This window comes from Vicugna pacos, chromosome 2 (genome assembly GCF_048564905.1).
Source record: "Vicugna pacos chromosome 2, VicPac4, whole genome shotgun sequence".
NCBI classification, from domain to species: Eukaryota; Metazoa; Chordata; class Mammalia; order Artiodactyla; family Camelidae; genus Vicugna; species Vicugna pacos.
In genome coordinates, this window is record NC_132988.1 from 106,158,135 (window position 1) to 106,185,568 (window position 27,434).

The following is a 27,434-nucleotide window of genomic DNA, read 5'->3' on the forward strand; positions in this document are numbered from 1 at the left end:
GCTTTTCCAGCACCCCTAGGCCACCGTAGGAGACCTGTGATTATTATTTAGTAATTTTCTTTATCAGACTTTGGAGGATAGTTTAGAAGTCTTGAGTATGTAACAGCCTTGAACACATACCTCTCATCTCTCAGCAATCTGTCCATAAACCCGAGTTTTTTTATTTGTTGTTGGGATGGTTTTACAAGTTTAAATTTGTGTAGAGAAAATTTTGAACTCGTAGAAATTAATAGTTGTCATTTCCTTTTCAGCTCTCTTTTAGAAAGTATAGTTTGACTGCTTTTTTAAAAAATGAATTCAGTTTGTTATAAGTGATACTTTCCCTGAGAATTATGCTTTATTTTTAAGTTATTTTGTGTTCACAACAACATTATTTTATGAATTTTTAAAATACTTAAGTTTTTATAAATGTCCAGTATGTAATATTTCATCAGGAAATATTTGACCTTCTGCTTAATCAATCTATTGATGTCTTTCCTGTTTTGCATGCATCCTTATATACTTAGGAGAAATTTATATACTTAATAGAAATTTACTGTATTAGTGGAAGAATTTCTAATAAACTTTGTTTTCCTATCAGGTTATATTTACGAGAATAATAGGGACCTTTTTATGTGGTTTTTTTAGGTGGAATAGTTCTACTGAATATTTTCCTGGCGTCTTCAATTTGAAAGTAATATTCAAGGTGTCAATATTCAAACTTCCAAAATACTTTCAACAGATACTCATAGCTATCTGCTGTGTTACAACACTGTTCTAAGCACAGCAGTTAAACACAAATTCTAAAGTCAATCATTTGCTTCAATAGAACCTTAAAAAAATACTACACAGATTTTCATTAATTTCATAAGTAATGGGATACTTTTATCAAATACTAGTGCCAGGAACTGTTATTAACTTAGGAGGTCCAAAAAGAAATGAGATTAGCTGTCCTGAGAAATTCCCCTACTCTAGTTAGTGGAACAGGCAGTGAATTACATGGTGATGCTGCAGAGATCCGTCATGACAGAGCCATGTGCCGAGTGCAGCGTGAATCCGGAAGAGGGACCACCTACCTGTAAAAGTAGTATCCCCAGGGGTCATATAATTAGTCATCCCCCGAAAGCCCTGTGCACAGGACTCTGCAAAGTCCTCAGCTGCCAACCTTCCTCATCCCGACCAATCATTTGCATTGCCAGCGTAATTAACTTATGAAAAATCAAATCTGACCAGTTTAAGAGTTTACCAGACATAAGAAGAGTGGATTGTTTCATCTGGAGATACTGGCATGTGCATGGTGACATTAAAAAAAAAAAAAAAAGGAGATCTCAAAAAGTTGTAAATTCAGTGTGGCCAGGTTATAGGTTGTGATGTACAGAGTGTTAGAAAGTGAATTTGAAACAGAATTTTGCCAAATTATATGGCATACTTAGGATTTTTTTGACTTGACATTTAGAAACCAAGGTGTTACTTGAATTGAAATAACATCAGATTTTTTTTTAAGAAGAAATGCTGTCAGCATCATGAACATCAAATTGGGCAGAGAGGTTGGTGCCAAGAGAGAGGTTTTGTGATAAGTTCTTAAAATAGAAATTTTTTTAGATAATCATTTGCCTCCTTGGTGTATCATTTATTTTTTATTGAATGCTGAATAATTTATAATTTAAAAATCCCTACTAAAGAAATCTGAAGAGCATTCAGTGCCCAGCCTGCATTTTCCATTGTTCCTCTTTGTTACATTTTTCTAAACCTAATGTGTTTCTTAGTCTCAATTGTCTGCTAAAATAAGAATTTGCAGAATCTGAACTTTTATTATGTTTGTATAATTTTTTCTGTTTGACAGTCGGAATCCATCATAAATCACCTTAAAGTTTCATAAGCCCAAATTAATGATACTCACATTTGCGATCTGCTCCCTTTGTGCTCATTTACCATGTTTTGTCATTGTAAAATTCATGTAAAGAGTGATCACTGACATCCCTGTTCTGTTTAATGCTATCTGCTTCAGCTCTATATGTTATCAGGGGAGAATTCACTTTACAGTTTGAAACTATCCCTTGTTTATGACTTTAACTCTTTGAAATAGAGTTTGCATTTCTCTTTGTACTTCTTTTGTTCTGTGCTGCTACATGATGTTAAGACATTTCCCTTACCTGACACATTGTTGTAACTATTACATTTCATATATATGCATTTAAAAAGATGTCTTCAGCATACAGTTAGGAAACATTCCTATCTTAAAACATCTCTGGTTTTTACCTACTAACACAGAGACTTTTCCTTGTGTCTGTTCTGTGCATACATTTTCAGAACACGATTGTGGAAGCTTCTATTCAGCTGCCGCCTTCCCTCTTCTCACCAAAGCACAAGAGAGAAGTCAGACCCAGCGATGACTCCCTCTGTAAGCTTCAGCTCATCGCTTTCCGCAACGGGAAGCTTTTCCCAGCCACCGGGAACTCGACGAAGTTGGCTGATGATGGGAAACGGCGCACAGTGGTTACCCCTGTGATCCTCACCAAAATAGGTCTGTACGTGGCATATGTCATCCCGCCGCCGCTGGACAGTACGACTTTATAAGTCACTGTTCCTAAAAATGCTTATTTTTGTTCCCTCTCGTTTTAACGAGTCAGTGGTGAGGAAGATACTCTCAGAGTACTCATTAGTGTCGACGTTGACATTTAATTGTTTCTGAAGTTTGTTTCGGAAATATTTTTATCTCCCATCTTCTCCAGATGGTGTGAACGTCGATACCCACCACATCCCTGTTAATGTGACGCTACGTCGAATTGCGCACGGAGCAGATGCTGTGGCCGCCCAGTGGGACTTCGATTTGCTGAACGGACAAGGAGGCTGGAAGTCAGATGGGTGCCATATACTCTATTCGGATGAAAATATCACTACCATGCAGTGCTACTCTCTCAGTAACTACGCGGTTTTGATGGTATGGCCGTTGTTAAATTTATGCATAAACACTAAGTATTTTAATTTTTTCCCTATGCATAGTTAAGCTCAAATGAAGATTAAAAAAAAACTTTTAACATAAATTGTTCCCTTTAATTAAGTAGGAGGTGACATTTAGTGTAAGTCTGATTTTAAAGGGAAATTGAGTTATTACAAAGTGAATGTATGGGATTCAATTTGGTATAGGAATTTCCAGTAAACTTTATAAGTGAATCAGTTCAACTAAACCTTGACCTTAAAATCTGGAGACATCTTGGGAGTATATACAGTCCAACTGTCAACCCAGGAAGAGTGACTCATTTGTCCAAATATACAGGATGAATAGTGAGAGATTTTCCTTCTTTGCCATATAATGCCTTTTCCCACTATATGTCATAATTTTTAGACTCCTTTTTTGAATTTAGAGTAATGGAGATAATTTCAGTCTAGTTGCTGCAAGTGATGGTATTGCACAAATGTCTTTTTCAGCTTTAATGCTAATCAAGTGAATGTTTTTCGTTATTTACTATTGTTCATGTCTATTAATCTTTGGGAAAATAACTAGTTATTAATGTATAGGAACAGAATTTTTTAATTAGTGATTTTAAGTGCATCTGATTGCTGAGTTGATAATTATGAAATTAACCGTGCTAGTTTTTATTTCATATTGTGGTTATTATAAGACACTTACATTCCAGAGTATGTATGTGTGCATCTGGAGTATAGTGGAAGAAATTACTGATGAATAGGAAAGACACTTCCCAGAAGCGGCTTGAGGCTAGCCCAGGAGTGAGGACGCCTACGTTTTTATTTCTGCCTCCGGCTCTGAATATGCTACCTAGACAATATTTTATCAAAGAACCAAATAATCTTGTGACATGATATATTTTACTTTAAGTGAATTATTCTTTTCTTAAAAAGACAAAAGAGCATTTGTCACTAGATGATCTTGAAGCAGGCTTGAATTAGAATAGATTTTTCTCTACCCTGTGTTTTGGTTTTCTCTTTGCCCCCCAACCTGGGATACCTTCCCTGGCTGCACCCGACGGGAGGAGTAAGTAGATGGTATGGTAGGGCGGAAGGATTGCTGTGTGTCAGTCGACCCGGGCTGACAGTGGGCGGATCTGCGCTAGTTGCGATTCCGCTGTTGGTGTAAGTTGTTTAGCCTTTTGGATAGTTTAGCATTCTCTTCACAAATAGATGTTTGATTTCTGTAGGTCTGAGTATGGTTTCTGTAAGTTCACATTTTATTGTTTTGTACTCACCTTTCAAAGAAAGCCTGAAGCGGTAATTAAAATATGAAGCCTTTTCTGTTTCAGTTTGAAACTGCTTTCTCATTCGGGTTTTAATTATAAAATAACATAAAATGCTGAAGTACTGAGGGAGAAATAAAAGAGGTACAGCATTATCTGAAATTTTTATAATAGCTAAATTAACTAGAAAAAGTTGGGCAAGAGAAATGAAATGTGAACACACAAAAAAGGCATTTTATAAGCTTCACTGTTAAGGACATGATACTGCACCAGGTGAAACTTTTATTTTTATTTAATTTAATACCAGTTTAAACAACTATTTCCGAACTTCCTAGCTGTTCTTCCCCAAAATTTAAATTAGTATAATCCTTTTCTTGAAGGAATAAGCTATTCTTTTATCTTTCATACTTCTAATCTTTTTAAAAATGTAATACACAATTCTTTAAAGCTAAAATACAGCACCAAGTTTTTTTCTATTTTCAAAGATTATCCTTTCACTTTTCTTAAATATAACTGTGCCACCTAGAGGCAGCAAGGTGACATGTGTCTGAAATTGTTGACAAAATTACAATAAGGTTAATATATGGAATTTTTAGGGTTGCTAGTGAAGCAAGATGACAAAGTTAATGAAATCATACTTACCCTTAAATAAAGTCATGTCTAAGATAGAAGAAATTTAAAAAATTGAAAGTCAACATCTTTTTTTCCCCTTACCTGGCACTATTTTGAATAATAGAGAAAATCCTATTGTTCTTGAAAACTGCCTTAAGATAGGCAGGAATTTATAGCAAGTATAAGTTCCTACTTTGGCAGCTAGCCCATAGAACTTTTTCTGCTCTGGTTTTAAAGAATTTTGTATTTAAAAAATAATACTAAAAAGATTATATTTGTAAATCTTGAATAGATACCATAGTTTGGTTCAGTAAACATCCTGCTATAACCATTTATACCCTGAGTTCTCCATGGGACCCAGAAAAAAAGTGAAGCAGAGAGTGGTTTTGTTTGAATTGTGTGATCAGAAATAGCCAATTGGGGCAGAGGGCTTCCTAGGAGCTGGGGTCAGTAGGAAACAAAAAACTGAATAGCAAGTAGGTAATGAGTAGGGCCAAACTATTTACGATAGCACTTGCTACTTTAATTGGTAATCGTGGTGAAGATAAAATAATCACTGTACCTTGATTCCCCTTTTGTTATTGTATCCACTTAGAAATACATGAAACCAGAGCACACGTTTGTTTTTACATCTCTAGAATTGCTTTTAAATTTTGTTTATATGAAACATGCTGAATGAAAGCAAACTTTGGTTTCATTTACATTATAATTGAACATGAATGCTAGCAATATTTTTATTTATAAAATTCTTAAGTAAGTACTACATTCTCATGGGTCTAATGTTTCCATTATTTCTAACACTAGTATACAGTGGAAAACTTGAACTCCCACCCCTCCATCCTATCAATCATGCTTCACAAAATAGGTAACCACTAATACTAGTTTCTCATGTATTATTGAAGAGACTTTCATGTATGTTAACAACAGAATGAATAAATGGTTCCCTTTTCTTCCATTTTTACACAAAGGCTGCATGCTACAAACATTGTTCTAAACCATGCTTTTTTCTGTGGAGTGATATATCTTCTGCTGATGACATATGAATTATGCTCATCAACATAAGGTGATATTCTTAGGATGATATGATGGTGGTGATGGTGGTGGCTCTGAAGTCATGACGTGCATTAATGCATTTGGTCATCATAACGACCTCATGAAGTACAGTGCTATTACTATAACCCCCAGTTGACAGATGGAGAAACCAGGGCATAGAGAGCTTAAGCACCATGACCACATTTACAAAGGTAGTTAGTGTTGGAATTGGAATTATTTGAATTTGGACTCCAGAAATGTCTTCTTAATCTCTCTACTGCTAAATCTCCTTCCTGAAAACTTCCGTATCAATGTCAGAAAGCTTTCTTATTCTTTTTCACCTCTGAATATTATTTTATGTCCTCACCATAATTTATTAGGGCATTCTTCTGTTTCATTTTGTAGTTTGTACAAAATTATTTTGCGTATTTAATGGAAAATCTGCAGGATAACTTCTCTGAAGTAGAATTGATGATCTGAGGGGGACCGGCACTTTTCCCCTTTTTCATTAAATTGAGCTATTGAGTGATGTGCACAGATCATAAGTATATATAGCTATGAATACACATATTTAGCTGCCTTTAAGATCAAGATTTTTACTTGAGCACTCAGAAGCTCTGGTATGTTTCTTTCTAGTTAATTCCCAGCATTGTCCCAAAAGATACCCTTTGATGTCTATCACCATAAAAAAAGTTTCGTCTGCTCTTTAGTTCTGTGTAGTTGGAATTGTGTAGCATGCACTATTTTGTGTCGGATTTCTTTCCTGTCACTGCATCTGTGAAATTTATCTTTGTTTCTGCGTGTAGTAGCAGTTTATTCCTTTTCATTGCTGCATAGTAGTCCATTGTGCAGATATATCAAAATTTGTTCATTCTACTGTTGATGGGTATTTGGGTTGTTGGAAGTTTCTGGATATGAAGAAAAAACTACAATGAATACTCATGCACATGTGTTTTGATGGACATGTGCGTTTGGGAGTGGAACTGCTGGGTTGTAGGCATCCGTGTGTTTTGGTAGATAATGCAATACAATTGACCAGACTGTTGTTTTTGTTTTTTTTGTTTTTGATTTATAGTCTCACCAGTAATGAGTTTTCGTTGCTCCACTTCCTTGCTGATGCTTGGTGTTGTCAGTCTTAAATTTTGGTCTTCCTGTGGCTGTACTGTGACGTATCATTGTGGCTTTGATTTGCTTTCCTTTCATTTCCTTTTTGGCACTTTGGGTGTGCCCTTTGGTGAAGTTACTGCTCGAATCTTGCCTGTTTTTTATTTGGTTGTCCATTATTTTCTCATTGATTTATGGGAATTCTAGATAAGAGTTCTGAATAGGAGCTCTTTGTTGGATTTATGTTTTGCAAATATCTTCTCCCAGTTCATGCCTGTTTTAATCAGTTCAAGCTGCTGTAACAGAATGCCACAGACTAGGTGGTTTACAAACAGGCATTCATTTCTCACAGTTCTGGAGGCTGGAAGTCCATGATCGAAGTGCTGGCAGCCCTGGTGTCCAGTGAGGAGCAGTTTCCTGCTTCATAGGTGCTGTCTCCTCTCTGCGTCCTCTCCTGATGGAAGGGGCAGGGCAGCTCTGTGGTGTATCTTTTATAAAAGGACACTAATCCTGTTCACAAAGACTCCACCCTCAGAACCTAATCACCTCTCAAAAATACCACCTCCAAATATTGCATTGGAGATTTGATTTCAGGAATTTTGATGGGGGGGGTACAAACATTCAGTCTAAAGCCAAGCCTTTTTCCTTTTTCTCTTAATGTTGCCTTTTTATGAACAGAGTTCCTAATTTTTCTAATTTTTTAAAATAGTGCTATTTATGTCCTTTTAAAGAAATCTTTGCAACAACTAGGTCCTACTGTATAGCACAGGGAACTATATTCAGTATCTTACAATGGCATATAATGAGAAGAACATGAAAAAGAATGTATATGTATAAGTGAATCACCATGCTATACACCAGAAACTAGCACAACATTGTAAATCAACTATACTTCAATTTTAAAAAAGAAAAAAAAAGAAAAATCTTTGCTTACCCTAAGATCATGAAGAGATTCTCCTTTGTTTTCTTTAAAAGAAGCTTTAAATGTGTTTTATCTTTCATATTTAGGTCCATGATGCGGTGACGTGACTGTACTTGACTTTTGTGTATGATACGTGGTAGGAGGAGCAAATTCTTGAAATTATTCTTTGTTTCTTAGGGGAAAAATAAAAACCAACATAGACATCAGCTTGTTTTTTATGTCGTGGGTTTTTGTTTTGTTTTGCTTTGCTTTGTTTTGTTTTGTTTTACATTCTTGATTTAAGATCTATTTAAAAATTTTATTTTATTGGCAAACTCTTTATAATACTTTGTACTCTGACAAACAGAGGGCTCCCTGAGGTGTTTTTCTCTGGACTTCCTTCCATTATTCAGATCCTGGTGAGTTTAAACAATTACTGAGTTATAATTATTATTGATACAATAATAATGGATTATTTAAAACTGCCAGTGATTTTTATATTTAGTAATTCTCAGGCTAGAAATAACTCTTGCAAATATATGAACCTCTGTCAAGTAAACAAAGAATTTCAAATACTTCTTTCATTTATTTGGTTTCTTAGTAGCAATTATCTTTGTAATTTTTTAACATACTTCTGGGTGTTCTGATGTTCTCTGCATTGGTGGAAAACTTTACTTTCATTTTCTAGCTTAGTATTTTCTTAAACTTTGCACCATGTGAAAGAATGACTAAGGTCACCATTAAGTGATAGCCCGTGGTCGAGTAAGCGCCAGAGGCAGGGACGTTTCCTTTCTTACTACTATATTGCAAACGTGAATGACACTTTTACTTTTTTTCTCACGGGTGTCTCCTAGTGGCCATTTATGGACAATTTATTTAGTAATTTTTTATTTAATCTAAGTGATTTGATTTATAAAAAGAGAGAGAATGAAAGCCAGAATTACGGGTAGCAGTGAAATTATAGGGTTTGAGGGCTTTTGAGAGGTCACCTTCTCTCCCTGTACAGGTAGGTTTTGTTTTTTAGTAGAGGTATAAGTGTCGTACATTGTATTAATTCAGGCATAGAATGTGATGATTCGATATTTGTGTATGTGTATATTGCAAAATGTTCACCACAGTAAATCTAGTTAACATGTATCACCAAACACAGTTACCATTTTTTTCTCTTGTGATGAAAACTTTTAAGATCTGCTCTTTCATCAACCTTCAGATACGCAGTATAATATTAATAAAGCACATTGTATTGCCAGGACTTTATTTATTTTATAACTGGAAGCCTGTACCTTTTGACCCCTTCACCTATGTTTTTGTTATAGTATCACAAAGCCTCTGTTTTTTACTAATATAATTGAAAATAATTTTTATTCAGATTTCAGCTTTACCTCTTTTGTTTCAATCTTTAACTTCTCTTAACTTCTTTCTTATCCTAATCTTCTCAGTTGTCTTAAATAGTCTTATATTCTCTTGTATTTTGTTATCAAGATAGAAGGTCTTTCTTTTTTTTTTTCAAGTATTCAATAGAATTTTTATTTTACTTTTATTTTATTTTAAAATTGAAATACCATCAGTTACAATGTGTCAGTCTCTGGTGTACAGCACAATGTCCCAGCCATGCATATATTCATTTACGTATTTTTTTTTTCCCATTAGAGGTTATTACAAGATACTAAACAGAGTTCCCTGTGCTATACAGAAGAAACTTTTTTTAGGAGGTTTTCCTTAACTGAATTTATTTCCTTTATTAAAAAGGGGCAGTCTGCTAACCCTGGCAAACACCTGACTCACGGGCCAGTTCCAGGCAGCTGCTGATTATTTATTTGTTTGATGTTTTGAATGCTGGAAAGCTAAGAGTGATTTTTAAATGATTTAATGGTTCCGTTTTAAGTGGTTAATAAGTGCCTGCGTAACAGCGTCAATTTTGCTCTTGGCCAGCGAAGCTTACACTGTTTGCTCTCTGGCTCCTCATGCCTTCCCAAGGTTTTCTCAGCAGGGGTTCTCTTTCATTTGGGAAGGTCAGTTTGTTGTGACAACCACAAATGCCCCCAGGAAGCAGTGCCCTGTGTGAGCGGTCAGTAGTCCTTGCTCCTTTCTCCAGTCCTGACTTGGAATCGTTAGAGTCAGTGCCCTCTGTTTCAACACCCAGCTTCTCTCTCATACTCTGTCGCATTTATTTGGTTTTTGAAAAAAACTGATTCCTTTAAACGTGAATATTTTAGAGGACATACTTTGAGAACAGAGTTGGCACTTTGATGTTTTATTAGATGACATCCAGCTACCTGTGTTTTGTTATTCTTTGCAAAGGCCTGTGGAAAGCGTGGGGACACCGTTCTGCTCCGTCCCCAAACCCTGCCGGATGAGATGATTGTGGCGTCTCCAGCGTACAGTCAGGTGACTGTCCCAAACCACACAGCTTGTAAGCAGGTGGCGATGTGTTCTGGAACATTTCCTAGAGGAAGGGAAAGAGTCAAGAGACCACATCCTAGACACTGAAAGTTTATCCTCAGCTATTGACTCTGCATTGGAAGAGTAAATTTCATAGAAACAAGGGGAAATGTGTCCACTCCTGTGAGTGTCCACTGTTTCTCGTGGCCCCAGTAGTTTTTGAATTTTCTCTCTGACATCCTGACTTTTAGCGAGTGCAAGTACGTTGAAGCCGTGTACCACAGACAGATGCCGTGGGCGTCTCATCTCACCCGGGCAGGTGGTTCGGAATTGGGGGTGGTAGGCTCTTGTCTTGTATTTTCCCTTCTGGATCTCAGCTTATAGGCTGTCAGCGCTTGAGGGGCCCTGCATTCCCTTAACTATCCAGTGCCTGGCATAGCGCCTGGCCATGGCGGGCACCCAGCTACGTTTACTGGCTTAGTAGGTGCATTGCAGGTGTGGGATCCGTCACAGCGTGGTGAGCACTGGGGCTGGAACAGAGTTAGGTCTGAGTGTTGTCGCGCTCCAGGCCTCTGTTCATCACTGGTTCTGGCGAGGGGCTTGTCGGCATCCCGGCGTGGTCTTTGTAGACCTGTCAGCATACATTGTCAACCTCTGGTCCTTCTGTGGGAACACGTGCTGCCTCCTTCGATCCTCTGTTGAGGCCGTGTCCCGTGTCCTCGTCTGTCTGTCCCCCGTCCACTTCCTCCTTCCTTCCATCTAGTGTTTCAAGTTTCAGGAATTGTCTCAAGAGCTGCCTGACTAGACACACATCGCTGAGAACGCCTTCCCACATCCCGCTGTCACTGTGCAGCTTTCGGAATTGGTTTAGAAAGGCAGTTCAGTGATAGGACCTGGTAAACCTGTAGCCGTGACACCTAAACCGTGCCTGCCTGGCATGGCGGCTGCGGCCCGGGTGAGGTGTCTGCCCAGCCCACTTGGCTCCCTCGTTAGGAAGGAAGGAAGCCTGCAGATGTCCACTGCTTTCATTTTAGGAAGCACTGTCTGCCTCGTTTTTTGAGGCGCAGCCTTGGCAGCCAAGCTCTTTTGGAGCTAATCCTTCCGGCACTTAATGTGTTTGTGCCTCAGTTTTTCAGGCCATGAAATGGGGCTAATAATACACCTGGCTCATAGGGTTCCTCCGTGTAAGGTGCTGGCACAGTGCCAGGATTGTGGTCAACCTCTGTGAGTGACTGGCTGCTACTGTTTGCTGTTACTCATCTTTGACCTCGTTGCTCACATCACCAGGCTGCCCTTGTGTTCATCACACGTCGTTGTGGTCTGTGCATCTGAGTGCCCTGTGACTCACAGCTTTCAAGGGCAAGAACCACAGTTTTACCATTATGTCCCTGAGCCTTGCCCAGCGTGTGGTCCATTCGTATTTGTTGGACTTGACCACAGGCAGCTAGAGAGGTCTGTTTGGGGTTTACTGACGTGGAGATGCTGCTGTCTTGAGCCTTATCAGCTGGAGAGTGTGCCAAGTGGTAAGTGGGGTGAAACAGCATTAAAAAGGGTAAAGTCCATGGTTGCTGTTCTAAATCACTGCTGCTCTCTCTCTGTTACCCTCATAGGAGAGGCAGTATTGACATTTGTTAAGCAGATGGTCCACAGTGAAACTGTGTGTGTGTGTGTGTGTGTGTGTGTGTGTGTACCCAGTGTATAAGTAGTTAACACAGTGAAAGTTAGGAAGGCAGTCTTGTGGTGAGGAAAATAGCATGAAACACAGTCTTCAAAAGGAAGAGGTGTTAAGGGCTAGAGCTCTGTTTATCAGTGTGTTTTAGTTACCAAGAAACTCTTGGTAGTTATATGTCCAGAAACATGCTCCTAGAATAACGCTTTCTTTCCCTCCCCCCCCCAGGATTTGACGGGGTCTGATCTCTACACGCAGGCAGCCAGTCTCCTGCACCCTGTGGTTTACACCACTGCCGTCATTCTTCTTTTGAGCCTCTCCGTAGTCCTTGTCAGTTACATATTCCATCACAGGTGAGAAATAAAACTTTGCAAATGGAGATCTGTGGACTTGGATTCAGAGGAGTTTATGTCACATTTAATTAGGGTAGAACTGAGTTTAAGACCATGCTACCCTTCCAAAGTAAGGACGATTACTTCATAAAGCCTACAAGCCTTCGTCATTCCATGCAACTCAAGACGTGGATGGCAGGAGGGTATAGCTCAGTGGTAGAGCGCATTCTTAGCATGCACGAGGTCCTGGGTTCAGTCCCCATTACCTGCATTAAAATAAGTAAGTAAATAGACCTAATTACCTTCCCCAAAACAAAAACAAACAAAAAACCCAAGCAAAAACTAAATAAAATATTAAAAAATATTTTTTTAAAAGATGTAAATAATTAGTACGTGTGATGGTGAATTCACCTTCTACAGCATTCATTCAATTTGCTGGGTTTGTATCTGGGGAAGAATCTAGGGAGTGTGTGTTGGCGGCTGGGGCTGGGGCACCAGGGGTGAGGTAAAGTGGAGCCTTGTTACCTGCAGAGGTGTTTTCCAGAACTAGACTGTGGTATTATTCCTGTTTCATGAATTTGTGCCTGTTGTGTGTAATATTCTTTTATAGACAGCATTAAAGAAAGTTTGTGGCATTTAAGTGTGGAATATGATTTTTGTTAATTGGAGGCAAAGAAAGCTAGAGAAACTTTTGTTTTATGGTAAGAAATAATGAACTGAAAGCATTTGCTAAGCAGAAACTCACTGTACAAGAGGTTTTGCTAGAATGTATTTTCCTCTGTAAGCTGGATATACATGACATTTCTTGGCATTTAGTTAAGAAACAGAGATTTTGATATAAAAAAGACAGACTTCAGCATTTCACTGTGAAAGGCCAGGGAGAAATATGTTGGGCATTTAGACCACGTTATCCTAGTAGGTCAGGAAAAATATAGACTGGCATCTTACAGAACCTCCCAGAAAGCAAACAAGTAATCCATCTGTCATAAGACATTGTAACTAACAAAAGCTCACATATTTCTTATTATGGAGAATTTGTTTTGCCTTTAGTGCATCCAGTCATTCCTTTTAACTTGTCTTTTTTACTGTATAAAGTTAAATGTTAAGAAACTATATTGAGTTGAGTGATTTCTCAAACGTTCTCTGTGTGTGTGTCTGATAGTGTGTTTTTAAAATCAAATGTGTGGACGTTTACATTTGGCCTTTTATGAGTTGGAAATGTCAATGTGGAGATGAATATTGTAGTGTCCAGCTTCATACTTACTAACCTGCATATTAATTTTTTCTCTTTTTCTTTTAACAGCTTGATTAGAATCAGTCTCAAAGGCTGGCACATGCTTGTGAACTTGTGCTTTCATATTTTCCTGACCTGTGTGGTCTTTGTGGGAGGAATAACCCAAACTAGAAATGCCAGCGTCTGCCAAGCAGTAAGTCAAAGTGAAGAACTGGAATGAAAAAAAAAATACATTGATAGAAAGTAATTTCATATGTTTCATTTGCTATAAAGGAAGCAATGTTTCTTTAAAGTTTTTTCTTTAGCTAATTAAATTTAAACTGAATGTCACTTAAACACTTTACCCAGTATATTTCAAGTTTTGAATTATCATTTCACAACTGAATATATGACTTAATAGGGCTTTTTTTTTTTTTATTTTTGGGAATTTTGTGCTACTTGTTATGTCTATTATAATTAATTTTAAAAAATTTATGAAATCTTTGGCTGAAAGAGAAGTGACATTTTCTGACAGTAGGATATTAAAAACTTTTTTATCCTTTTATAAAAACAACAGGAATTAGAAAAAAATTTAACTGTAAGAAAAATGAGAAACTTTGTGGTAAATATGAATTAAAAATGTCAACTATTTAATTTCAAATAAGTTACTGCACGTGTAGCCTTAGTGAACAGTATTCTTGCACTATAAAAAATCAAATACTGTTCCATATATGAATAGGGAATATGTAAAGTTTTATTTCTTCATTTGCATATTGTTTTCCTCACACATACAGCAGGCAGTGTCACACAGTAATTAAGAGTTCAGACTGCATGGATTTGGCTCTCGGTCTTATTTACTGTGTTTTTATGGACAACTTATTTAACTTTTTTTAATTGCAAAAGAACACATAACAAGAAATTACCTTCACCAAGTTTTAAGTGTGTGGCATGGTTGTTAACTCTAGTATAATGTTGCACAGCAGATCTCTGGAACATTTTCATCTCACATGACTGAAGCCACACCCTCTCCCATCTCCCTCTGCCCCAGCCCCCAGCAGCCTCCATTCCCTGCTTCTGTGAGCCCGACTCCTTAAATACCTCGTATAAGTGGAATCATGCAGTGTTTGTCCTTCTGCGACTGACGTATTTATTTAGCGTAATATCCTCACGGGTCATCCACGTTGTAATATGTGACAGGATTTCCTTCTTTTATTTATGGCTGAATAAATACTCTATTGTGTGTGTACACCACATTTTCTTTATTCACTCGTTGTTCCCAGCCTTTGGCTATTGTAACACTGCAGTGAACATGGGAAGACGATTATCCTTTCAAGATCTTGATTTCAATATTTAACAGTTCTGTGTCTCAGTTTTCTTACCTGTAAACTGGGAATAATAATTGAGTTGTCAGGTGATGTGATTATTATATTAAAAAACCTGAAGTAATTGACAGATATATTGTTAGAAACAGTAGGAAGAGTTTAGCAAAAGTGAATGTAGCATTGTTTAGACTGTAGTTTAAGATGCAGAAGTTTGCTGCTAATATGCAGAAGTGCAACTATGAGAAAAAATAATGAATGGAAAGATCTCATTTATGTAGTATCTGAGAATACCCAGTACTTAGAAATAATTTTAAAATGTTCACGATTTGCAGGTAAAAATTTAATATGTCTTAAAGAAGACCTAAATAAGTGGAAAGATACACTGTGTCCAAGGATAGGAAGAATTAAAATCAGAAGGGTGGCCATTTCTTCCTAAATTAATCTGTAGGTAAGGGAATTTTTCATGAAACACAATAAAATGGCCTTTAAATTTATATGAAAGCAAAGAAGGGCCGAAGATAGCTAGAATGCTTCTGAAAAATGATAGAGTGGGAAGATTTCTAATCATCCAAACTTTGGAAGCTGTTGTAATTAAAAGTGTGGCATTTGGTGTAGGGATAGGTAAATTGACCAACACAACAGAATAGCGTGTCTGGAAGCAGACTCTCGCAGAGATTTGGTGTAAGACCGAGGTCGCATGTCTCATCCTCTGGGTGGAGAGAGACCACTGTACAGCTAAGGGAACTGGGGAAAATTCATTTGGAAAAAGATTAAAATGGATCTCTCCCACATGCCATATTAAAACAGTCAACTCTGGGTAGATTAAACAGATGTCCAAACCAAAGTGTTAAAATTTTTATTAGAAAATATCATAATCCTTGGGATAAGGAGGGATTTCTTAAATATGACACTAAAAGGCACTGGCTAGAAAAGGAAGGAGATATATTTGACTAAATTAAAGGTAAGATCTTTTTTTAAAAATTAAGATTGCTAAGGAAATGAAAAGGCAAGTTCCAAGTTAGAAGAAGCTATTCTCGATACATACCACTGACAGAGCATTAGAATAAACACATAGATTAAAACATGTGAGAATCAGTGAGAATGCCTCAGACAGCCCAGAATTTCTTCTGGTGGTGAGGGTGACAAGCATTTCATAGCAGAGGAAACCCAGGGGGCCTGTAGACCCCTGAAGAGATGTTCAGCGTTGGTGGTCATGGACTCGCAGACTAAGATAGTTACCATTTTATGCCTTTTCTGGCAGCAAAAATTAAGCCTGGCAATGCCAAGTATTGAAGAACATGAGGAGCCACGTGTTTTATACATAGTGGGTGGGAATGTAAGTGGATGGTTCTGCAAAGCTTTACCTTCTAAAGTTGAACATTCACATACCCTGGGACCCACAGCCCTGCTCATGGGCTCGGAGCAAGCTTACCCATCTGGAGCAGACGTGTGCCTATGAATATTCATAGCAGCACTCTGCACAGTAGCGGAAACCTGGAAGCAACCCAGATGCCCATCACTGAGAGAGTGAATGAGTAAACTGTGGCATTATACAAGAGTCAAAATTGATGAATTACAACAAGGCATACACAGTGGTACGAGTCAGTCCCAGGAATATAAGTGAAAAAAATAAGTCTTGTAAATTACATTCACCCCCCACCCCCACCCTGCCCCGCTAGCTTTTTTTATAAAGATAAACGTAACTGAAATGAAGCAGCACACTTTTCACAAAAATATACAGGTGCAATAAAACTGTAAAAAAGGAAAGCAGAGAGATGATCAGTGCAGGAGATAGGATGATGATTATCTTGGCTGACGGGGATCTTAAAGTTTGATGAAGGTTTTTGTCAAGGTCTTCTGTCTTATCGATAGATTCTTGGACACTTATTGTTAACAAAAACTTATTAAATAGCTAAATAAAGATAGTCTGTGCTTGGGCCAATCATTACAGTATGTCATTAACCTAAGGCTGAGGATCAATCCAATATTGTATTCAGGAGATCCAGTTTAAAATACGTGTGTGTGTATTTAAGAATTGTTGAGAGGATTAAATGACTCCAGGGTACCTGGCATACAGTAAGCGCTCAACAACGTTAGCTATTTCTGCTACTGTTATTGACACAGTTACCTCTTAACTGTGCAGAATATTTAGGCCGTTACTATACATCTGAAAACAAACTGGTTTGGAGTCTACAAAATCAGCTTAACAGATGTACACAAGATACTGCTTCTCTTTTCTCAGCCTTTCGCCCCTTCTTCACATGGTCTCAGTTTACTGTTACGGTTTCAGAGAAACAGTTCCTCCCCTTCCCTCCCCTCCCCTCATTATCCTGTGGTGCTTATTAAAATTCCATGGTACCTTCAAAACTTTGTAATTGACTGTCATTTACTGTTTATTGTCCCTGAACTCTGCACAAGGACAGGAATTATATTGATCTGATTCACCAATGTTTATCCAGGGATCAGTACAAGGCCTGACACATAGTAGGTGCTCAGCAAATATTGGGTAAATGAACAAAAAAGGCCTCTGTTGCAAATAGCAGAAATCATTCAACCCTGGAGCCATTTTTTGAGCGTAGACTATTAAGAGCATACCCAGGACACAATGGTAGTAATCGTCTCAATTCTGTCTAAAAATATTCATTGATTCCTTAGAGTAGGCACATAAATTTATTTCACTAAGGAAATGAATAGAAAGAGGCCATAGTAAAGATGACTGCCTTTCATCATCCTGAATGGTATTTTATGCCATTTCTAGAATGAAAAGGACAAGAATTGCACTGAGTTTTCAGGACCTCAAGAACGAGTATCTGTTAGTTAAAGATTTGCCCAGAGAGTGGGGCGGGCAGGTCTCTAGATGTTTTTGTATGTTGTTTTCTTCTGTTTTTGTTTTTGTTTTTTTTTTTTTTGACCGTGTTCTTTCCTTCCCCTATGGAAGACATAACATCATTCTTGTTATCTCTGACTCAGACATAACTTGCTTCTTACTTAATTCAGTTAGCAGCCAGCAGGGTCTGCCGGAACAGCCCATATGACTAGCCATTTAACCTACTAGGGGCTTACTGTTTCTTTTATAAATAATGGGATGGGCTGTTCTTCCATTTCTAAAACTGAACCTTGAAGTGTGCATATTTTACATGCAGTTTTTAAGTGCACATGATCGGTGTGACATAACCTTGCTGTTAGGGCTCACGTATTTTAGGAAAAGTGTGAGCAGGTTCCCACCCTGCAGTGACTGGTGGAGGTTATTAAAGACCCCACCAGCCAGGTCCTGCCCACTGTGCTTGTTTCGTCGTCCGTTCCAGGTGGTACCATGGCTGCATTCTGTAGCCTTTCACTCCCTTTTGCAAAAGGAGCCAGAGGAGAACTGAGAAGCTGGGTGACAGAGGAGAAGGGGTGTTGACTCAAGGTTGGAAGGGATCTGGATTCTAGGTCACGTGCTGCCAAGTAATTGATTGTTAATTTTCTGGGTCTTGGTTTCCTTAGCTATGCAGTGATGGGATTTGGCTCATCTTACTTAAGTTACCTTGTTGCTCTACCACTCCGTGATTGAATCTAGTAAATGTAGTGCCTGGTGACTTTCTCAGGTGTCCTCTGTTATCCAGGGGCCTGCTGCAGGGGCACGTGAGATGCATTGGGAAAGATTCAATCCATGGATATGAAGAGCTTTCTACTTGGCAACTACTGCAAGTGTGTTAACTTTCATATTAACCCTAGGAGGTATTTCTTACTCATATATTTTATAAGTACAGAAATTGAGTCTTAGAGAGTTGAAATAACTTGCCCCAAATCACTCGGGTCTTTGGGTGGCAGATGCATGATTCAAATGCCAATCTCTTTTGACTCTTAAGTGTTCCTCTCCAGCCCTCCCGAGTAACGGTGCTTTGCTGTTTAGCGAGGACCAGCAGGGCATAATAGAAGTGTCACAGGCTTTGGGTTTGAGTTGCAGCCCTGCCACTGACCATGTGACCTTTGGTGGACCTCCAGCTTAAGTCTCCTCTACTGTAACACTAACCAGATGGTGATGCTAAGAGGCTAAAATGGAAGCACGTACAAAACTGTGTTATCCATTTTGGGGTCCATCACAGGCATTCAGCAGTGGAAGCTTTTGTATGATTTTTGTATGCATATATGATTATGGGAGTGTTAAAGATCATTTTTTAAACACTTTGATGTGAATGCTGCACTATTGTAGGTTTACTGGTGGTTAAAAATCCAATCGTCATAATGCCTAGTCTCTGGTATGTGACTGTGTGTGGTTAGGTAACGTGTAAGTAGAACTCCTTAGGATCATTATTTTGAATCCATTTTGCAGCTTTGGAAATTGATGTCTAAGGTAAGGTGACTTTCTTAAGTTACAATCGTTGCATTTAATAAATTATTTCCTTGTCTTAGGAATTATCTTACTTATTTACAAACTTCCCACGTGTATTTCTGATTTATTTGGAAGACATTGTGACAGTGAGGCTGTATTTCATGTATAGCCCAAGTGTCTGCTGGAGAATAAAATAGGAAGAACCTCATTCCAAAATACAGGAGCACCCTCACTACTAGACCTCAGGGCCTCCTTTATTCTGGCTCTTGTGGAATATTTGGTGACTTGCCTGGGTGACTGTTACCAGGTGACATCAGACTCCTAAAATTCCACGATTGGTAATAATTGTCTAACTAGCGGGCTTCAGTGTTTTTCAAGTGTGAATACTTCTCTGCGAGTTTTGAAATGCCATGGAAAACACTTCAGAATCTAAAGGTTGAATTTTACTTGGATCCAAAACAAGAAAATTCTCCACCTTGCACCTCCTGCGTTCAGAGTATTTTCAGCTTCTGTTTTTAAACTCATTTGCAACCCCGTCTTGTTCTTTTGACCTCTGACTTTTGACCTCTGCGTTAGAGAGAACTCCAGGAACCGCAGAGCCTGCCATTTTGAGTCAATAGCAGTGATTTGTTTTGAATGTTTTGGTTTCTGTGCACCAAATCCAATTATACTATTTTTATTTACAGTATTCGGTGTGACACTGGATAGCTCAAAGGGTTATTTTATGCTTTCTGTTCCACTTAAACATCTGTAAATTTTGCTTTTCTAGTGCAGTCAGCAAGACCTAGCGGGAACCAAGGAGCCACTTTTCTTCCTAAGAAGAAGAAAACTGACTGCTCTGGTTTGGCCAGGCTGGATCCAGCCTCCTAGCGCTTCCAGTCATTGCAGGGACCATGGCCACCCTAGCTTTTTTGCCTTGCAAAGTAATCCCTGTGCCTTCATGTCACTAAGTTGAACTGCAGATTGGCTCTCATTAAGATGAACCTCTGGCAGCAGTCTGAATGCTTCTGTGACTGACGTACGTTTGATAATGTCAGTCCATTTCATTTTCTTGAGATTGGAGAGCCATCCTTTTAGAATGATATTTCTTTTTTCTTGGACATTTCTATTAATAGGAGTTTACCTGTGATAATTGTATAAGAAACAATAAGAAGATAATAATTAGATAAGAAAGCTAAGTTATACCCTTGATGACACACAGGTATTTATTTTTTCTTAAAATAAATTTTAAATGTCTCTTTGCCCACTGCTTGCCTTCATCTGGAATTTTATCTTTAACTGGTGTTGCTTCAAACAGAAATCACATGATAAACATGCCCCCATCACCCCTCCAGGAGGAAACTCGGTGTGACCATTTATGTGTATTGCAGTTAACCATCGTTAATCAAGCACTTATTATGTCCCAGGTATTGTGTCCATTCAGTCCCTACAAAAATCACAGGAGATGGTTGATAATCCACTAGGCAAATGAGGAACATTAATTTCAGAAAGGTTGACACTGTTTCCTTAAAACCATACTCCTAATAAGTAATAATAAAAGTATTGCTATATTTTTCAATTAATTGCTTATCACGTACCAGGCAATGTGCTAAATACTTTATATAGACGATCTTATTGAAAACCTCAACGATGGTTTCACATTCTTCTCAGTTTACACCTAAGGAAGGCAGTGCCTGAGATGCTATGCAGGTTTGCTCAGGTATCACAAGGGGTGGATTCCAATTTTAAAACCAGGCAAAATGGCTGACTCCATAGCTCACTCATTTAATCACCAATCTGTTATGTGACTCGCTTACCATTTCAGTACGTGAAAGCTCTGAATTAGAACTGTTCAGGTCTTTGACTCTAAAGCTTATCCTCTGTGTGCTGTGACTTTCACACCCCAGTCACCCTTGACCTCTACATTCCTCCTTAAAAGGAGGAACTCAACTCTAATTTATAGCATAGCATCTTGGAGAAAAATGCCTTTGGTTTATTATTTTTCAAAGCGAATTCTGTGGTGTATTGAGTCATCTCGGTGTAAGTTGTAGTCCGTGGGCCTCCTGGATCCAGCTGTCGGCTAGTCTGTTAAGAGGACCTGCTTGTCTGTTTGCACGCCTGTTAGATGGCTTTCTGTGTTTCATTAGCAGGCGGAGGAGTTGATCATGAGAATACACCTCCATACTGTTTTTGAATCAGATTTTTGAAAGTAACTTCCCAGTCTTTCTGATAAAGCTTACTGGCAGCTACTACACTTGATGACTGTAAAGGGTAATTGTTTTTCCCCCTCTTAGTTTACATATTCTTCAATCTTCTTTCTAGGTTGGAATAATTCTTCATTATTCCACCCTTGCTACAGTACTATGGGTGGGAGTGACAGCTCGAAATATCTATAAACAAGTCACTAAAAAGGCTAAGAGATGCCAGGATCCTGATGAACTGCCACCTCCACCAAGACCGATGCTCAGGTATCTGATACCATCATGTACTGTCTTATGTTAAACGTTCGTCAGATATTACATTTAATGAAGCATGGTCGTAACAAAAAATTGCTGAGGGAATTTTAGAAAACAAAAGAATGGGCTTGTAAGCCGGGCCTCCTGGTTTTGACCACTGGCTGTGCACCCTGCCGGCTGATAATGTTCTTGAAGTTTTGTATCCTCTCGGTGCCTGACTCATCTACAAAGTGGGAATGATTCTTCTTCATAGAGTTGTGGTGAGGAATAAGTGACATAGGGTATAAAGCAGCTAAGATGGTGCTGGCCATAGAATAGGCTCTGTGAAAATAACTGTAATTTCCTTGAGGTCATGTGATAGATACTAATCTGCTCAGTGTAGTTATTCTCTACAAAAGACAAAACAGTTTTGGGGTCATGCTGTTCCTAGCATTATAATTTTAACAGTCGTCAGTGGATAATTGTGCTGGATGAGTAGAAATGGATCAGTGTCTCTTGTGTTGAACGCTGGGTGTGTACCTGGCACTAGGGCAGGGACTGAAGGCAGACCTGCGTCCTTGAGGGCTTTACAAGCCAGGGTATGAAGAGCTGACTGCAGCTGGGTACGAGCTGTTGTGCGGCTGCGTTGTGTGAAAGCACCAGTGGAGGAGCCATCCATTCTGGGGGGGCGATGGGGGGTTCCTAGGAACTGCTTGATGACCAGTGTAAAAGGCAGAGGTAGCACTCCAGGGACGGGGTTATGTGCTGAGCTGAGTGCGCTTGGAGAAATGCATTTTGGCTGTGGCTACAACCTAAGAGTAAGAGTAGCAGAAATTCAGGGTGAAAGGTGATTTTTGGGCCTTGGGAGGCTGCATTATAATGTGGGCTGTATATATATAGAAAATAGATACATAAGAAGGTCCTACTGTATAGTGCAGGGAACTATATTCAGTACTTTGTAATAGCCTATAATGAAAAAGAATATGAAAAGGGATATATATATATATATATATAAAAAACTGAATCACTATTCTGTACACCAGAAATTGACACAACATTGTAAGTTGACTATACATCAATTAAAAAAATGAGAGCTATAAATTGGAATACCCAAGAGTAGGGGGCATATAAGAATAATTCTGTGGAGGTCACTGATGGTCCCCTGTGAGGAATGAAAGCAGAACAGGGGCATAAAGAATAGAGGGGATACAGGGTCAGAGACTTGAGACGGTTTCTCTCCGGTGGCTGACCTGCTGGCTTTAAGAGACATGGGAGAGAATTCGAAGGCGGCTGCAGACTGTCTGCTCTAGTTAGCTAGGGCCCCTCTGCAGACGGTGCTTCTATCCACTGAGAAAAGCATAGAGGAAAAGAAGATGGGGCGGGGTGGGCTCCGGGCGAGTAAGCACAGGGGAGGCAGGCTCGCCAGTACTTTGTTGTGGAAAGTTTACATGTTGGCAGCCTGATGCTCAGCAGAGAGGGCGAGCTACCCGTTCTCTGGACGAGACAGGAGACTTTTTCACTTGTGTTCCTTGAAGCCATGATAATGAACAAGCTCTCCCAGGGGGAAGTTATTTAAGAGTGATCCCTGGGCCATACCAGTGTCGCATAGATGGGCCATAGCAAATAAAGAGATTTGAAAGAGAACATTAGAGATTCAGTGGAGAGTGGTTCCCTGGAGCACTCGGCCACAGTCAGATTACAGGAGGAGATATGACACCTCTGTCAGTGGTGAAAGGAACCAAGAGATGGTTTGGCCTAGAGACTTGGAAATCCAACCCTCATGCAGCTGTTCCTTTCTGTTAGGTGATGATTAAAACCACAAAATTAGTGAAAGTCAGCTTGGGCTCCAGACCGTATGCAGTTCCCAGTGACCCGCTTTAGACAGTGCAGGTTCGCCCTTTAGGGCGCCCTCCCTCCCCCGTGTCCCTGAGCTTAAGGAACCTCTCGCATCAGGGATACCTGGAGGGTTGGCAGGGGCCCTTCCTTGAGTCTCTGCTGGCCCCAGAGAGGGCAGTTTCAGGAGCACGGGAGCTGGAAGCAGCCTCACCTCACAATAACCTGGTAAAGGCGAGGCAGGTGATGGTGCTGGTGTTTCCAGGAGTTTGTCACCGAAGGGGAAGGAAAGTAGGTGATAGTTGAAGGAAGGTTTCAGAAGATGGGGAGAATGGGAACATATTTGTAGGCTGAAAGTCAGAAGCAGTGGGGAAGTAGATGAAAGCTGAAAAATAAGGGTTAATAACAGGCAGTCCCGGAGGAGGGGCCGGGGAGGAGTGACGGAGGAGTGCGGAGCCCAAGATGAATTTGGGTGAAATGATACCTTTCCAGGTAGGACGCAGCTACGAATTAGTCTAGCAGGAGGAAGGGAAGCATCACGTATGTTGGCCTCCTGTTAATCTGAGATACAAGACAGGCCTGTGGTGTTACAGGGTCATTAGCTGTCTTTTAAAGCAATAACATCATATTAAAGGATTTTAGTACCGTGAACATGACTTAAGAAAAAAATGTGTGGAAAGGTGTGTTATGAATATTGCCTGTATCCAGCCAATTCAGCACTTGGACTTTGTCTCTGTAACTGGCAAATGCAGAATGAAGATGGACTCTACCCCATAGTAACTAGCCAGGGTAGAAAGTTCCCCTTTCCTCTTGCCAGAGACCTCAAAGCAGCTGCAGCCAAAAAAAAAAAAAAAAAAGGTTTTTTTTTCCCCCCCATAGGACCAGCCACCACTCTGTTTCCCTCAGGTCCCACCCCACTGCTGGTCTGGGGGAAAGGGGTCAGGAAGGGCCTGGGAGCTGCAGGGAGCTGCTGGGATCCGGGTAACCTCTCTCCCCACTACCCAGCCCCCAGTTCCTGAGGGTAAACAGACACAGAACAGCGGTAGGACATCCTGGAATAAGCCGGTGTAGCCGGACATTAATACATAAATAACGCCATTGCATATTTAGTCTCAGCTGTGGCACAGTGAGAGCTTAAAGTCGTTTTGTAATGGACTACTTCTCTGGTTTATCAGCTGCATCTGCAAGAAGCCCATTTCCCCCCTCCCTGAGCAGAAAAAAAGTTTAAACTAAAACCCCTACTTGCAGAAGCTGTTCCTTCGCCTGTCCACAAGGTGGCAGAAGCTGATCAGCTTTCCTAAACTCAGAAACTGTAGACTTTATGCTTTAAAAAAGAAATCCAACGTAAGTTTAAAAATTGTTTTAAATGTTATAGTTAGCAAAGCAGCCTCCAAAAGTTAGCCTTTGTTGTGTTATTTGAATAGAAATAGTAATGAATCTTTCAGGAATAAATAGCTTTTGCAGTACTGAGAAACTGCGACGTATACACCTTAATAAATTGGAACGATGAGCTGTTACTTCCGTCATTCCTCCACCTAGGTTTTACCTGATCGGCGGCGGGATACCCATCATAGTCTGCGGCATTACAGCGGCCGCGAACATCAAGAATTACGGCAGTCGGCCAAACGCGCCCTAGTGAGTATTCAGCGTTCTCTGTGTACCTGAGTCAGTTGCTTCTCTTTTAACTGTTTCCCAGGCACTAAAGTTTCCTGCAGTTTCTTCAGCACTTTGCTGACATGTGTAGCATCTGAGCTGGTTCCCTGTTTTCTTTTCCTAGTTGCTGGATGGCGTGGGAACCCTCCTTAGGAGCCTTCTACGGCCCTGCCAGCTTCATCACTTTCGTGAACTGTATGTACTTTCTGAGCATATTTATTCAGTTGAAAAGACACCCTGAGCGGAAATACGAGCTGAAGGAGCCCACGGAGGAGCAGCAGAGGCTGGCCGCCAACGAGAATGGCGAAGTCAGTCATCAGGACTCCATGTCCCTGTCCCTGATTTCGACATCAGCCTTGGAAAATGAGCACACTTTCCATGCTCAACTCTTGGGGGCCAGCCTTACTTTGCTCTCGTATGTGGCTTTGTGGCTGTTTGGGGCCTTGGCTGTCTCTCTGTATTACCCTTTGGACCTGGTTTTCAGCTTCTTCTTTGGAGCCACGTGTCTGAGCCTCAGTGCGTTCGTCGTGGTTCACCACTGTGTCAGTCGCGAGGACGTCCGGCTCGCGTGGATCATGACTTGCTGCCCGGGCCGCAGCTCGTACTCAGTCCAGGTCAACGTGCAGCCCCCCAGCTCCAGTGGGCCGAGCGGGGAGGCTCCCAAGTGCACCAACAGCAGCGCGGAGTCTTCCTGCACCAACAAGAGTGCGTCGAGCTTCAAAAACTCCTCCCAGGGCTGCAAACTAACGAACCTGCAGGCGGCTGCGGCTCAGTGCCAAACCAACTCCCTGCCCTTGAACGCCACGCCTCAGCTGGACAACAGTCTGACGGAACACTCGATGGACAACGATATTAAAATGCACGTGGCGCCCCTAGAAGTGCAGTTTCGAACGAACGTGCACCCAGGCCGCCACCATAAAAACAGAAGCAAAGCGCACCGGGCCAGCCGCCTGACGGTCCTGCGGGAGTACGCCTACGACGTCCCCACCAGCGTGGAAGGCAGCGTGCAGAACGGCTTGCCCAAAAGCCGGCCGGCCGGCGGGGAAGGACACTCCCGGAGCCGAAGGGCTTACTTGGCCTACAGAGAGAGACAGTGCAACCCACCCCAGCAAGACAGCAGTGATGCTGGTAGCACGCTTCCCAAAAGCGGCAGGAATTTTGACAAGCCCGTTTCCACTAGCAGTAAAAAAGATGCGCCAAGGAAGCCAACTGTGGTTGAGCTGGAAGGTCAGCAGAAGTCTTATGGCCTCAACTTGGCCATTCAGAACGGCCCAGTCAAAAGCAACGGGCAGGACGGACCCCTGCTGGGTACGGACAGCACTGGCAATGTCAGGACTGGATTATGGAAACACGAAACGACTGTGTAGCGCTGGTGGGCTTGCAAGGCAGAAGTCCGTGCAAACTGATAGTCACATTCCTTTCAGCTATGAACGTGTGAAAACAGTTTACAGCCGCCTTAGGGATTCAAAAGAATTTTGAATAAACTTCTAAGTTTGGGATTTTGTGTATTGTATATCCCCTAAGTGTTGCTTTTTTATGAATTTGAAAAAAAGAAAAAAAAAAAACAGAAACCTCTAAAGCATTGTTTTAAGTGGTCAAAGCACCAGCAGGACATTTTTGGAATCCGAAATGTAATTTTCTCAGAATCTGTAACGTCTGCTTAACATTTCAGGCTTGTATTTAATACAATAAACAGATGTTTGTCATTATGTCAATGTTACATTTTTATACTTTACAATAGAAGCATTTGATTCTGTTTTAATGAAGTTTGTGCATTGGGACAGCTTAATGAGAATTATACGTAAATCAGTTACCAGTTTTTTACATGATTAGCTCCACTGATTATGGCATATACACCAAAGGGCTTATGGATTGATGTATTTTATAAGTATGGTTTTAAGTGCTATGCATTTTTAAGACGATCTCACAGAACTCTTTTTTTGAAAATGGAAATGCCTAAAAAGCTTTTCCTAAATTGCACTGCTTTTGCCGTACCACTTTTGTCTTACTAATACTATTTTAGAGTGGCTTTTCAGTGGTTTATATTTGGGTTTAGTTTTCTTACTCATTCTTTTTTTTTTTTTCCCAGCCCATATGTTATTTCTTTTTAAATGGAAGTGTAATTGACTTACAGTACTTTGTTAGTTTCAGGTGTGCCACATAGTGATTTGATATTTTTATACATTATGAATTGATCACCACGGTAAGTCTAGTTGCCATCTGTCTTCATACACGGGTCTTAAAATATTACTAATTCTGTTCCCTATGCTGTACATTACATCCCCATGACTTACTTTATAACTGGAAGTCTGTACCTCTTAATCCCCTTCACATATATGAATGTAAATGAAGAGTTCATATAAGGTTCACATTCCCTTATTTTGGGGGGGATTCTTTACTATTGTTGGCTGTTGCTTTGTTCTTAAACAGATAAAATTGCTCAGGATTCGTGCTAAAGTACTAATTTTAAAATTCTATTC

The 27,434-nt window shown here is 40.0% G+C and overlaps 1 protein-coding gene across 2 annotated transcripts in view; it reads left to right on the top strand.

Annotated features, from left to right (window-relative positions):
• Positions 1–26,663, top strand: part of ADGRA3 (adhesion G protein-coupled receptor A3) — a 99,129-nt gene extending 72,466 nt beyond the window's left edge. For both annotated transcript variants that reach the window (XM_006207017.4, XM_031686602.2), the window contains 7 exons: positions 2,290–2,503; positions 2,712–2,920; positions 12,101–12,225; positions 13,508–13,631; positions 21,356–21,501; positions 24,841–24,936; positions 25,079–26,663. In XM_006207017.4, the coding sequence (XP_006207079.2) occupies positions 2,290–2,503; positions 2,712–2,920; positions 12,101–12,225; positions 13,508–13,631; positions 21,356–21,501; positions 24,841–24,936; positions 25,079–26,321 (2,157 nt within the window). In that variant the 3' untranslated portion in view covers positions 26,322–26,663. The remainder of the gene's footprint in view (positions 1–2,289; positions 2,504–2,711; positions 2,921–12,100; positions 12,226–13,507; positions 13,632–21,355; positions 21,502–24,840; positions 24,937–25,078) is intronic.
• Positions 26,664–27,434: the final 771 nt, after the last annotated feature.